The 13,948-nt window shown below is 46.3% G+C and overlaps 1 protein-coding gene across 3 annotated transcripts in view; it reads left to right on the forward strand.

Annotated features, from left to right (window-relative positions):
* Nucleotides 1-11,586: 11,586 nt before the first annotated feature.
* Emilin2 (elastin microfibril interfacer 2) overlaps nt 11,587-13,948 on the forward strand; it is a 48,744-nt gene continuing 46,382 nt past the window's right edge. Inside the window, exons 1-2 of one of the 3 annotated variants that reach the window (XM_040752829.1) lie at nt 11,587-11,918; nt 12,391-12,513. In XM_040752829.1, coding sequence (XP_040608763.1) covers nt 11,767-11,918; nt 12,391-12,513 — 275 coding nt within the window. In that variant the 5' untranslated portion in view covers nt 11,587-11,766. The remainder of the gene's footprint in view (nt 11,919-12,390; nt 12,514-13,948) is intronic. The other 2 variants (XM_021234374.2, XM_005082566.4) reach the window with 2 other exon arrangements.

Raw genomic sequence — 13,948 nt, forward strand, 5'->3', positions numbered from 1 at the left:
GCAAATTAGTGTTTTCCTTTATTGAAATTTAAAGCTCTGCATAAGCTACCTCAGTGAAGAAGTATTGACACAACTAATGCCCTCTGTGTTGTTGAAGTCAATATCTGCATTGTTGAAGAAAGAAACCAACAATAATAGAATTAGTTGCACTGAAGACTGACTCAGTGGCTGTGGAGGAGCAAGCACACCTATAACCCTAATACTTGGGAGTTGAAAGCCAGAAGATCAAGATCTGAGGCCATCCTTGGATTCAGACAAAGTTCAAGGCTATGTGAGACCCTGTTTTAGATCTGAAAACTTTAAAAAATTAATCTTGGCATTGCTCTCTGTCATGGGGAGGAATGTGAGCTGATGGCCAGCTGCAGGCCAATCAAGGGAGGCACCCTCTCTGCAAATTGTAATTTTCTGTTGTTAAGCAATCCATTAAGTGCCCACATAGCAAAGAACTAAGGCAGGCAGACACTATTCTAGTTGAGTGTTCTGAGTCTTTAGACCCTTAGGGTTGGAGCAAGGAAATTTGAGAAAAAGCTTTAGTGAATGTGGATGGAATATTGCCAAGACTGTAGGATGGGCACCAAGACTGAGAGAGAGCTGAGGAAGAAGCAGAAGAGAAAAGCAATAGAACCTGAAAATAAGAAATTAGGAAAGAAAAAATGAACAAGACAAAAGAAAAAGAAACATGACTAAAGAAAATCCTGTGAGCTCTGCATCCCAGAGACCTGTGTAAGAACTCAGTAATTTGGGAAATTGTTTTCTCAATGCAATTGTGCAGAATTTGTCACAAACACCAGTGGTTAGAAAACTACGAAAAGACTTGAAATTTTGTGGAATGATTGGGAACCTTCAGAAGTAAACCTTGAGCCTCCAGGCCCACTTTAGTCCTGAGCCAGTTTCTTAATGGGATCCATGAGACCAAAACGGAAACTGATGCCTAGAGAGTTCTTAGGTCTGTAAAGAAACCATAGTGGTTAAAGGCTAGTAATCAGCCAGAAAACCAGGAACTAACTCACTGCTTGCTGGATGGGATGAGAGCAGAGCACAAAAAAGCAGAGAAAGGAATAATCAAAAAGCATTTGGTGATTCTACTGAAAAATTAGATGAAGAAGTAAAAAAGACCCAGTTTTGGCCAGGCTGTGGTGGCACACGCCTTTAATCCCAGCACTCCGGAGGCAGAGGCAGGTGGATCTCTGAGTTCGAGGCCGGGCTGGACCGACAGCCTCCAAAACAATACAGAGAAACCCTATCTCGTAAAAGGCAAAAAAAAAAAAAAAAAAAAAAGACCAAGTTTTGTGAACTGTATCCTTGGTAACAAACTTGTAAATTGTGTGGTGAATACAGGACTGTCTCCTTGGTTTGTGACTCCCTTGTTTTGGCTCTCCCAGTTACAGATGATCAGAGTGATAAGAAAAATACAAGCGTTGAAAATCTGAAAAAGACAGTGGAGAAAGGGATGACAGTTACATAAAAGCACAAAACAATAATCCTTCAGAAACAAGGGCTTGCAGGAAAAGCAAAGAAACAAGCCAACAAAGACAACAGTTGAAGAGATTATACTCCACTTAAATGATACCTGTACCACTGACCATAGTCAAGACAATGCAGAGGCAGGCAGATCTCTGAGTTCAAGGCCAGTCTAGTCTATATAATGACAATGGACAAATGACAAATACCAAGAATGAGAGGAAATATGTTACCCCAATGCCCAAGTGCAAATGCTCATTTCTCATGCTCCTATCGGCTTAAACTTTCCAGAAGTCTTAGAGAATGTTGCTAAAGACAGCAGGAGAGTCCTGTATTCCTTGTGTGGAGTTGTTGACTACAATAGTAACCATGAAGTCAGGGCACTATACTTCCTACGCCAAGGCAGGAACTGCAAGTAGCCATCCCCGATCTTGTTTGTCATAGTGAGTCCATACGCTTGTGAAATGAAATCAACCAATGGGCAATGAATTTACATCATCACTGATACACATGTACAAGCTGTGTCTCTATGAATGCTCACAGAGATCCTATTTCTGCGTGGGTGAGGCAGCCTGTGCAGAGTGATTCTAGGAGACCTCTGTAATGATCAGACCCAGCTGTGCAAAAAAGATGGAACCACCACAGAAGCAAAATGAGAGGACAGCTAGGGAAGGAGAGGTCATAATCTGGTAAGACTAAGGAACTAGTGGAGGGAGGAAGGGAGGCTGTTACTGGAGTGCCATTGTCTTCCAGGTGAAGTATATAAGATGGCTTTTCTGTTTTCTGAGTGAGGAGCCCAGGTAAGTGGTGTTTAGCTGATGACACTACCCCCCCTTTTTTTAAAATGGGGACAGGGTGTTAACGATTGGAGTCCCTTGAGAAGAAGGAGCTTGGGTTGAACAATTTCCTCCATTAGACAGGCCTATGGGTGTGCCCACAGGGTATTGATTTCCGATTGAGGAAGAACCCAGTTCACTGTGGGCAGTGCCTCCCAGGGGGTGAGGCAGATGGCCCTGGGCTACATAAGAAAGGTAGTTGAGTAAGCCATGAAGAATGTGGTAGTTTGAATGAAAATGGTCTCCAAAGGGAGTGACACCATTAGGAGATGCGGCCTTGTTGGAGAAAGTGCATTGTGGGGATGAGCTTTGAGGTCTCACATGCCTAAGCCATGCACAGTGTCTCAGACAACTTCCTGGTTGCCCGAAGATCAAGATGGAGAACTCTCAGCAGCTCCAGCACCATGCCTGAGATTTAAAAGTGTGTGCCACTGCCACAACTGGACTTGGTTTATACTTTTTTTTTTTTTTTGAGAACATCAAGGAAGATGATGGCACTGCAGATGCAACTCAGTGTAAGAACCATTGTTAAGCTGTGCAGAGCTGTGGACTTGATGCCCTGTAGTAAGCAGGAAGGAAGGAGGACTCAGTTCCACTGTGGTGGCACTCACCTGTCATCCTAGCACACTTGGAAGACAGAGACTAACGGCAGGTTACAGTCCAACCCAAGCTACATACTAAGATCCAGGCTATTTCAGACTACATAGCAAGAACTGTATGTGGATCAGGGAGAGAGGACACTCAGTCCTTAGACTTCTATTTTATCTCCTTAAAAACTATTTGCCTGTGTGTTTCCTTGAGTGAGTTTATGTGCACCAAGTGTGTAGGAGCCTTCCAGGCTAGAATAGGGCACTGGATCTCCTGCAGCTGGAGGCTGTTGTGAGCCACCATGTAGATGCTGGGAAACCAAACCCCAGTCCTCTGCAAGAGCAGTGAGTGCTCCTCACCACTGAGCCATGTTCCAGCCCTGTTTTATCTGTTTAAATCCCCAGTGATAGACTGAACAGTTCTTTCAGGGTTGAACCCTCTGGACCTTGTTCTGAGCCCCTTCTTCTAATGCTCCTATTTCTCCTAGGAACTGAGGCACCACTGTGCCCCCAAACAGCCCTTTAGAGAGTATGACCTCAGACCAGTTGAGAAATTAAACACTCTGTTTTTATATTTTGAAGTTAGGGGAAGACATGAGTGTGTAATAGTAAACCGGGGTACCTTCTTCCTTGACCCTCCGGGTGCCTGAATATGACTATGATCTCACCTCCCATTTTCCATCATCAGTCAATAGCAATTAGAGACTTTTATGTTCCTAGAGCAAATGCTTTTGTTGACTTAGTCTTCTTACAACACAAAGTGTCCTAAGATGTTAGTGGCGCCACAACCAGCCCAGATATTGAAGAGCAGTCTAGTGCCCCACTGCCGGGTATGTTTTCTGAGGATTTAAAGTGTGGTAGAATGAGACATCTCTGAAATCCGATTCAATCTGAGAGAACCAGCCAAGGAAAACGCATGCAAATATCTGGTGCCATGAAAAACCAAGTAAACAAGCCAGTCTCAAGTAACTGAGTTGATTCCTTGTATATATTTGTTTGAGACAAGGTCTTACAATGAAAGCCAGGCTGGCCTTGAACCCAGCATTGTGCCTCAGCTCTCTGAAGGCTGCAATCACAGGTGAGTGCCACCATACCTGGTCTACTCTTTTTAAATAAATTCCAAAAGTTCTCAAAAGGAACCATGCAGTAGGAGCGCTGGAGAACTCTTGAGTTCAGAGGTGATGTTTAGCTCCAACTCTCTCCCAAGTTCTGACTTCTCTGTTTGCACTGACATGTAAGGATGTCTTAACCTTTAAAAAGGTGAGTGTTGGGCTGGAGAGATGGCTCAGAGGTTAAGAGCACTGCATGTTCTTCCAGAGGTCCTGAGTTCAATTCCCAGCAACCACATGGTGGCTCACAACCATCTATAATGAGGTCTGATGCCTTCTCCTGGGGTACATACATGTACACAGATAAAAAATCCTATGCATAATGAATAAATAATTTTTTAAAAAGATGAGTGTTGAACGAACTGATTTTAAGTTCATTTCAGTTTTCTTAGAATAACTATAATTTATTCTCAAAGCCAGGCACTTTTAAAGATCAAAAGAAAACCTAAAAATAATTAACAGTGATACACAACAGAATCAATCTCGGACTCACAGTCAAATCAGGTCTCTGGTTACCCTATCTGTCTTAAGATGGGGGGGAGTGTTGTCCTCCACAGCCTTTCCAGTGACCTCAGCGCCCACTTTTCCAACCCACCTCACAGTGGTAGGGAGTAAACCCAGAGCAGTACTGGGTAAGTGCTTGCCACTGAGCTAACGTTCCTTTATGGGGACATTTAATACTGGCATGGGTACACACTTTCCTCAGGCTCATGAGCTGCTCCGTGCTAGCTGGCTTGCAGCCGTGTATTTCAACTCAGCTAATCTTGTTTACTAAAAATGTGGGAGTTTGCATGGTGGCATGTGCCTGTAGTTACAGCACTCAGGAGGTGAATGCAGGGTGTCTCAAAACCCCCAGGAGAGCTGGAGGGATGGCTCAGTGGTCAAGAGTTCTTCCTGTCATTGCAATGCCCTCCTGCCCCAGGGCATCTGACACCTTTTTCTGGTTTCTTGGGGCTCCTGTGTACGTGTGGCATATACTCTTCAGATACATGTATACTGTAAACAAAAATAAATTTTTCAAAAATGTTTTACAATCCAGCATGGGGTGCATAGCAAGATCCTATCTCAAAGAGAAACAAAACACATGTTTGGACTCTGGGTATCAGTGGGAGAGTTTGCCTAGTATGGCAAAGCCCGGAGTTCAACCCACAATACCACAACAAATTTTAAAATGACCAGTTAATGTATATGGTCCCATTCATTGTTCTGCATTCATTCTAGACATTGTAGCTGATTTAAAACAAGACAGCAGAGCAAATAACTTTGTCCCACTGCAGTCTTCCCTAATCAGTACTCCACTTCTCTCAGTGCCTTGTTCTCAGTTTCTCCAACAGAACCTCCATTATTTTGGTTGTTTACTCTTCTATCATCTTCTGGTTAGGGGACCACGTCAATCACAGGACGAGGGAACCAGATCTGGTTTTGTTTTTGTTTGTTTGTTTTTATTTAATGCCATAGTGCTGCCTAGTGCAACATCCAACGCACAAAGCATCCTTCCCAGGTAGTCTAAACAAATAATTTCAAGTGAGGCACCAACAGAACCCAGGGTCCCCTGCATGCTAGGCAAGTAAGTACTCTACTGCATGCCAGCCCCCAGCAAACCTCTCCACAGCCACAAACTGTTGCATTCTCCTGTGTGCCCTCACTTTCACTGAAGTATGAATATTCCTCATTACCTGTAGATTTTCTACTTGGGAACTTGACTTCTCATTAACACCACGTCCTAGGTCCTCCGTGGTGAGGTATGTGCAGAGAGGGGTGGAAAGGGGTGGGGAATGAGGGTTGGGAAGTGTGGGGGGGATGATGGGAGGGTTGGTGTCTTGCACAGAGTAAGTGCTTTCCTTGGTAGATGCACTTTTGTGCATTCATTCTTGCATAAAATTTGGACTTTGGAAACAAAATGAAGCATGTGAAATTACATCCTTTTACACTTGACTTTTTTTTTTTTCACCATCACGTCTGTTTTGCTAGTGGTGCTGCTGTTTAAAATGGTCGCCAAGTGTAGTGCCGAGTGCTCTCTGATGTTCTCAAGCACAAAGAAGACCACGCTGTGTGTTGTGGATGAAACTCGTGTATCAGAACCTGTTCATACAGCCACGAAGAAAAACTGCTGTTGGCTGTGAGCCTGAGCTCACAGAATTAATGAACCAACAATATATAATGCCTTAGTTTTCTTGTTACTATGATAAAGTACCCTGCCAAGGGCCATGCAATGAATAGAGAGTTTTGGTTCATGGTTTCAGAGGTATGGATTCCTCCACGGTGAGGACGACATGGTAGAAGGAACAGTGGCTGGAATGTTGCATTACATCCAAATGCAGGAAGCAGGAAATGAAAGGAAATGGAGCTGGGCTAATAGAACTCCAAGGCCGGCCCTCAGTGGCCCACTCCTCCAGTCAAGGATCCACCTCCTAAAGGTTTTGCGATGTTTCCAAACAGCGCCACCAGCTGGAGACAAAGTGGTCAAACACCCAAGCCTATAAAGGACATTGCATATTTGAACCACAGAATATATCTTGTCAGCTGGGCGGTGGTGGCCCACTCCTTTAATCCCACCACTCAGGAGGCAGAGGCAGGTGAATCTCTGTGAGTTCAAGGCCAGCCTGGTCTACAAAGTCAGTTCCAGGACAGCCAGAGAAACCCTGTCTCACAACAAAACAAAACAACGTGTGTGTGTGTGTGTGTGTGTGTGTGTGTGTGTGTGTGTGTGTGTGTGTGTGTATGTGTATGTGTATACAGGTCATGTATGTATGTGTATATGAACTGATTGATTGACAAAGCATTGTGCCTGGAGTCTTGTATGTCTTCTAGGCACAGATGTTCAATATTTGCCAATTTGGGGTGGTCAGAAACTTCATAGGTGGGCAATACTGAGCACACTGTTTAGCATTGCACAGTCTGAAAGACTAGAAAGGAGTTAACTGGCAAATGAATATGACATGCTATTCTGAGTCACAGTGACAAGACTACCAAAAGATAATGATTTATTATTCTATAGTCATTAAACACATTATGCCTCCTTAGAACATTTTGTTTATTCTAGAACAGTCAAGGCCATTCTATAAATAAGTGATGACCACAGCATTGTTAGATGTGGCTCATATGTACAATGATGCTACTGCCCAAGCTCTCAGTACCACAATCCATCCGAGCTCTCGGAAGCAACTCAAAAAGTCTATTTTTGCCACTCACTTTTTTAAGATAGAAAAGATGTACTTTTAAAATCAACGTGGTGTGAGTGCTGGCACAGTGCCAGAACCCAGGAGGCAGAAGTAAGAAGGCTGGGAGTTTGAGGCCAGCATGAGCTACATAACCCTATCTCAAAACACCCAAGCACCAAACTGAACAAAACCTAAAATAGAGTCTCACACATAACATGTGGCACACAGGTAGCTTTCTTAAACCAAAGAAGCATGGGGTGGAGGGAAGCCATGAAATTAGTAATTACTTTCTTTTTTGAGGAAAACAGATATTTACTATTGAATACCACAGTGTTCTGAGTTTATCTGCAATGAGTTATCAGTCCTCCCAAACAACTCATTAAATCACTCAAAAATAAATTCCTTTGTAGTGTGGAGTGTAAAGTTTCCATAAGCTAAGCGTTCCTTGGAAAACAATGGGGGGGTTGAGCCCAGCTCTCTCTCTCTCTCTCTCTCTCTCTCTCTCTCTCTCTCTCTCTCTCTCTCTCTCTCTCTCTCTCTCTCTCTCTCTCTCTCTCTCTCTCTCTCCTCCCCCCAACTGTGTGTGTGTGTGTGTGTGTTCTTGAGTGTACATGTGTGCATGGTGGCCAATAGTCTTTATTAGGTGTCTTTCTCAATCAATCATTCCCCCATCTTATTTATTTGAGACAGCGTCTCATTATATAACCCTACGTACTCGTTATGTAGACCAGGTTAGACTTGAACTCACAGATGTTTGCTTGAGTGCTGGGGCTAACAACACACCACCACTGCCTGGCTCCTTCCTTCCTTCCTTCCTTCCTCCTACCCTCCTTCCCACTTTCTTTCTTTCTTCTTCCTTCATTCATTTATTTTGAGTCAGGATTTCTCTGTGGAGCCCTGGCTGTCCTGGAACGCTTAGACCAGGGTGAACTCAGAAACATGCCTGCCTTTGTTTCCTGAGTGCTTGATATCCTCTTTAAAAAAAATAGCCCAATAGCCCATCCAAGTCTGATTTGTGCAGCCCATATATTCTTGGACATGGGACCATCCCCTGGAGCTTTCGTCCTACAGGGGCCACACACTTAAAGAAAGCTGGCTGTCCTTCTCAGAAGCCATCAGCTGTCAGTAGCTCCTCAGCTCGGGGTGGGGTTCGTGCACCTCTTCCTATTGCATGCTGGGATGGTGACCGAGTTGATCTTGTGCAGGTCTTGTGCAGGCAGCCACAACTGCTGTGGGATCGTGGGTGCAGGGGTCCTGTCACATTCAGAGGAAACGGTTTTGCTCTGGCTTTCATCGGCCTCTGACTCTCAGAATCTTTCTGTCCCCTCTTCTGAGATAGGTGACAAGCATCTTGTGTCATGACCAACAAGTAAATGAAGAAATTGATTTAAAAAAATTTTTTGAGGTGCTATGGGAGGAGCCCAGGGCCTTGTGCCTGCTATGGAAGTATTCTACCACTGATCGAGACTCCTGGGCAAGAATGGGTTTTGCAAAGCTGTTTCATATTTGATTTTTGGGGCTGCGAATGCTACTGGTGGTTTGTTTCACTTGCGTGAGGCTCGACCTCACTACTACAAAAGAAAATTCATTTTAGCTTTTTGCTCCGGGTTACTACGGGGTAATTTTATCTTAAATTCGAGAGAAATTCAAATTCCATCATGCTGTTGCAGTCAACTGGGTTTTGGGCACTCAGGGTCATTTGACAGAGAGTGCTAGAATTCAACCTTGCAATATTCTGCCCACTATATTTATATTATTGCTTCTGCAGAAGACCTGCCAGTTGATTTGTTTCTTAATGTGCTTATACCCTCCCTCTATCCAAAGCTCTGTTTCTTGTGAAAGGGTCCTTTGGCTCCTGAGTTTGTGGCATCCTCTTGTTTGACTGAGAGAGAAAAGAAGCTGGCCCTCGGTGATCTATTGAGTGCTGAGTTTTCTTCTGTCTTGTTGGAGAAGTCCTATGCCAAGTGTTCCGGGCCTCTGTCTAAGAAGCCTGAATGATAAATATTAGCTTACTTGTTGACTGTATGCACAGTCACTCCCTTTAGTGCACACACATTTTCTGACAAGACCAGGGCAGTTTGGGCTTCCTCATGGAAACCAGTAGGTTTTCCGCAACGCTTGGCACGTAACAGAGCCCCCAGTAGTCAGCTGTGGTGCCACAAACCCATAATCCCAGTGATGGGAGCTGAAGTTGTGAGTTCAAGGAAAACCGGAGCTGCCCAGTCAGACTCGATCTCAAAAACCAAATCAAGCAAGCAAAAACACTGGGGAACAACTGGTGCTCAGAATACGATGAACCTACTGAGAAGCATCATTGTTCTGCTGATTAAATATAGTTGTCTCTTGCGGTCTGTGGGATTGCTACCTCTACCCTGTGGTTGCTAAAATCTTTGAGTGCTTAAGACCCCTATGTAAGATGGCATAGCATATGCCTCTACTCTCAGTTCCTGTTCCTATATGCTTCAGCTAGCTCTGTATTACTTATGCTATGCAATGTGATCTACTTATGTAAATCTACGTGTGAGGGCACGCTTGAGAGTGCTTGCACGCACACACACACACACAATTTAAAAAAATGTTGGGGCTGGAGAGCTGGCTCCAAGATTAAGAGTAGAGGACCTGAGTGCGGCTCCTGGCACCCACATCTCAAGGTTCCCTGTGGCCTGTAACTCCAGCTCCAGAGGCTCTGACACCTTCATGACTTGCTCCCGAAGCTACTTGCACTCAATGTGCAGAAATCTAAACAAACACATGCACACATAAGTATATCCATACAAATTAATTCTTAATTTTTTTAAAGAAAGGAAGTTGTGGATGGACATAATTGTGAGTTGCCTCCTATTTTTCCCTTTACTCAGTCTCTACTTCTTAGACTCCTATGTCTTCACCACGACGCTCAATGGACAAGATGGAGGCTAGAACAGGAGTGACAAAGAAGCCCCCACAGAAAGGCTTAGATCTGGTTACACAGGACAGCCTTTTATCTCTGTTATTTCTCCCCCAGCATGGTTCTTTTGAAGGCTGGGATGACTTCAGTCCATCATTTGCACTTCGGAAAGTTCATGAACAGATTGTGTCCTCACATGGTACGATTCTCTACTTTGGGAATTTTCTTTCTCCAATTTGCAAATCAAAAGACCCAACAAAGCCATCAAAGCAAAGCATATGAGAAACAAAACAACCAGCAGTTATATCAAAACATAGCCATGCTTCCATGTGCCTCAAAGTCAACAGTGTCCTGTTAAGGTCACAGGTACTGCTCGGAGTCTAGGCAGCCTGCCAACCAAGGCTTGTAGGAACAGCTCCATCTACACCCCCCCTGGTGCTTGTATGTAGCCCAGGCTAGCCTCTTGAGGTGATTCTGCTGCCCCAGCTTCCCAAGTGGATCACCACACCCTGCTGCAGCTGACCTCATCTCACACTCTTCTGTGTGGTTATTTCAAGCTAAAAAGGAACTGGCAGAGTCTCCTGTAACTTTCGGATAGGCAAAAATCGTGAATGAAGGAGAAGGGAAAGATAGAAAGGAGGGGGGGAGGGAGGGAGGGAGGAAAGTACCAGCAGTGTCTGAACTATGCAGAGCAAAGACAAGACACTAGTATAATAGCCTTTAAAAAATGTCCGCCGTGTGTGTGTGTGTGTGTGTGTGTGTGTGTGTGTAGGCCAGAGATTGATGTTGTGTTTCCTCTAGTCAATTGCTGTCTTAATATTTGTGAGACAGGATCTATCAGTGAGTCTCCAGCCTCAGGGAATCCTCCTGTCTCCATCTCCCTAGCGCTGGGATTACAGGTCTGTGACACCCTGTCTCTCTTTTTGTGTGAGTGCCTGGAGATCCGAACTCACATCTTCATGTTTGCACTTTTTTTTTTTTTTAATGCGCTGAACCATCTGCCTTTAATACTGACAGAAAGAGAACAGTTCCAGCAGGACATTATCTCTCAAACACTAGAGTAGCACGTGACAGTTTGCTGCTGCAGGGAGACCAGCTGCGGAGGCCACTGTCCGGCTACAGCCCGAAACTTTTTGAAAAGTTCAAGGCGCGCACTGGCTGCACGGGGGAGAGCTGGCGCGCGCCTCTCACCCAAGTCCTAAAAGGTTGTTAGGGAGGTGGTTATGTGTCCTCAGAGGAAGAAATCCAAGCCGAGCCCCCTGCCTTGGTCCCCCGGGAGAACTGATGGAGTTGTCCTGGGCTCTTTGCCGGAGGGAGGCCCCGAGGGTCTGGGTTGGGACAGTCCAATACTCGCTGCACTTCCGGAGGGCCTGGGGGCGCCTGGCTTGGAAGGTGAGAGGTGGAGCTGCTGGCGGCTGGGAAGGGACCAAAGGAATAAGTAATTGGAAATTCTGTAGCCGAGAACCCTGTGCCTAACCCTTTGGCTCCCCCCCCCCAACCCCCTGCGGAGAGTCGAAGGGCCGAGACACGGTGCAGGGAAGAGTCACGTTTCTGAGAGGGAAGTGAAATAAAGAGGGCGGCACCCGGGGGGGACCTGTGCGTCATTGAGGGACCGCGGAGCGGCCAGTGCGAAGGCGTGGGGGCTAGGAGCCGGAGGGGCTGCCGAGCGCCTGAGCCCGCTGCCGGTTCAACTGCCCCGCAGCCTGCAAACTAATAGGGCGCAAGATGTGGCAGGCGACCCCGCCCCAACCCCGCGCGCCCTGCCGCTGGGCGCCGGCCCTGCTGACCCTGCTGGCCCTGCTGGCCCTGGGCGGCGTGGGGCTGTGCCACGCGAGCTCGCAGCCTGGGTACCACGCGCGGCCCAGCGCCAGGAGCAAGTAAGTGCGCGCCCCTTTTACTCGCCTCCAGACCCAGAGTCCCGCGCGTCCCTACGGGTCCCTTCCGAATCCGCTTGCAGGCTTTGGAGCTGCCCTGCCAATGGCGACCGGCAGCAGCAGAGAGATCTCTATGGGTTTGGGGGGCATCACCATCCCGAGATGACCATGTACTCCCCACCGGGAGCCTGGAGCATCCTGAAGCGGACCCGGGCAGCGGGGTAGTGTCCTGCTGAACGCCAGCACTTCCTGGACTCCGCAGGGTGTGGGGGGCTCTTCTTTGATACTCCGAAGACTCGAGGCACCCTGGGGTGGCGGCTTTGGCATGCTCCTGCCTTCGGAGCTGGTGACCCTCAACTTGCTGGGTCAGCTCCTCCGTCCATCTGTCCATCTGTCTGTCCCTTTGACCGTCGCACCCACACCCCAGTGCCTCATTGTTCTCCAAGTTTACGCAGCCCTTCTCTCTTAACTCCAGGAACTGGTGCGCCTACATCGTGAATAAGAACGTGAGCTGCACAGTACAGGAAGGAAGCGAGAGTTTTATACAGGCTCAGTACAACTGTCCCTGGAACCAGATGCCCTGTCCATCTGCTCTGGTGTAAGTCCTGGAGTGCGCGCGGGCCAAAGGGGTGGGTGAGTTGGGGAGCTGGGCTCCAGCCCTTGTAGAAATTTCTTCCAGAACCTCTAAAAATCCATGCAAAGTCTGAGAGCTGTGCCAGTTACCAGCCACGCTGGGCCATTTTAGAGGGTACTGTTTTGTGTGAAACTTGAAGATGCGCAAAATTTGGGGGTTTGTGATTCTCCAGGCCAAAGGAGAGGATGAACAAAGCCTCCTCCCCCATCTCTCTCTCTCTCTCTCTCTCTCTCTCTCTCTCTCTCTCTCTCTCTCTCTCTCTCTCTCTCTCTCTCTCTCTCAATTTTATTACTAACGTAAGGCAGCTGAACCTAATTAGATCCATATTGTATGTTCTGGGACGCATGAAGGATCCTAAAATGTTTTAGATGAAAGATTAGCGGAAAGGTTTCGACTGTTTGGTATCTCTGACGTAGGTGAGTTTTGTCCCAACTGCATAACAGTTTTCTAAACTAAACCCCACCCTGACAGGTCCTCGAGTTAGATTTGTGGATTTACTAGGTAGATCTCAGAATAGAACGGTCTTGAAGACAAGAGCAAGAGTCAACCATCTCTTTGCTTATAAAGATTACAAAAGAAAAGAAGAAGAAGAAGAGAGGGGAAATGATTTATTAGTGCACGGATTCCGCAAACACATTTGTAAGCATCCAACTGTGATTAGAACGGTCTTTGAGGTTTTTTTTTTTTTTGTGGAAAGGTCTTTGAGCTTTTTTTTTTTTTTTTTGTGGAAGTGGGACCTCAGGAGATGTGGATAAAAGGCTGCTGGGGACACGTGATGGCAGGGATTGTTTCCAGTAAGAATAAGTTGTTTGTCTTAGTGCACATTGTCAGTGCTTCACTGAGAGGCCAGTGGCCGGCAGCTCTGCCTCTGGCCAGTCTCAGGACAGGCTGAGCTTGTATTCCAGCAAGCTGCTTCAGGGGGCAGGGGATGGACGAGACTGAAGACACGTAGGGAGGAGGTGGTCACTGCGGAGCCGCAGGGCAGGGTCAGAGAGCTCCTGGGAGGCAAAAAGAAACCTGTACACACTTGAGGAAATATGGACAGGGCTCTTTAGAGAGAGTCAGAGACCCTGGCCATCACAGCTCATGGCCAGCTGCTGGTGACAGGAGGACCAAGTGAGGTTTCTACACTGTTTTTACACACACTGAATATGCAACACAATTTGGAAGAATTTGCTTGAAATTAGAATTGAGTTGTCAGCCAGGACAATTTCATTCATTCTATAAAAAAAAAACCTATATGTTGTGTTTTTTCTATAATGTTAATTCTTACTATGACAATTCAGGGGTTAGACACTTTTTTCATTAAAAGTAAAACTTAAAGGGAGATGAGGGGAGACAGCTTGGTGGGTGAAGAGTGCTTGCTGTGAAAGCTTGAGGAGCTGAGCTTGAAATCCCA

The sequence above is a fragment of the Mesocricetus auratus genome, unplaced genomic scaffold, assembly GCF_017639785.1.
Source record: "Mesocricetus auratus isolate SY011 unplaced genomic scaffold, BCM_Maur_2.0 Super-Scaffold_100010, whole genome shotgun sequence".
Lineage (NCBI taxonomy): Eukaryota > Metazoa > Chordata > Mammalia > Rodentia > Cricetidae > Mesocricetus > Mesocricetus auratus.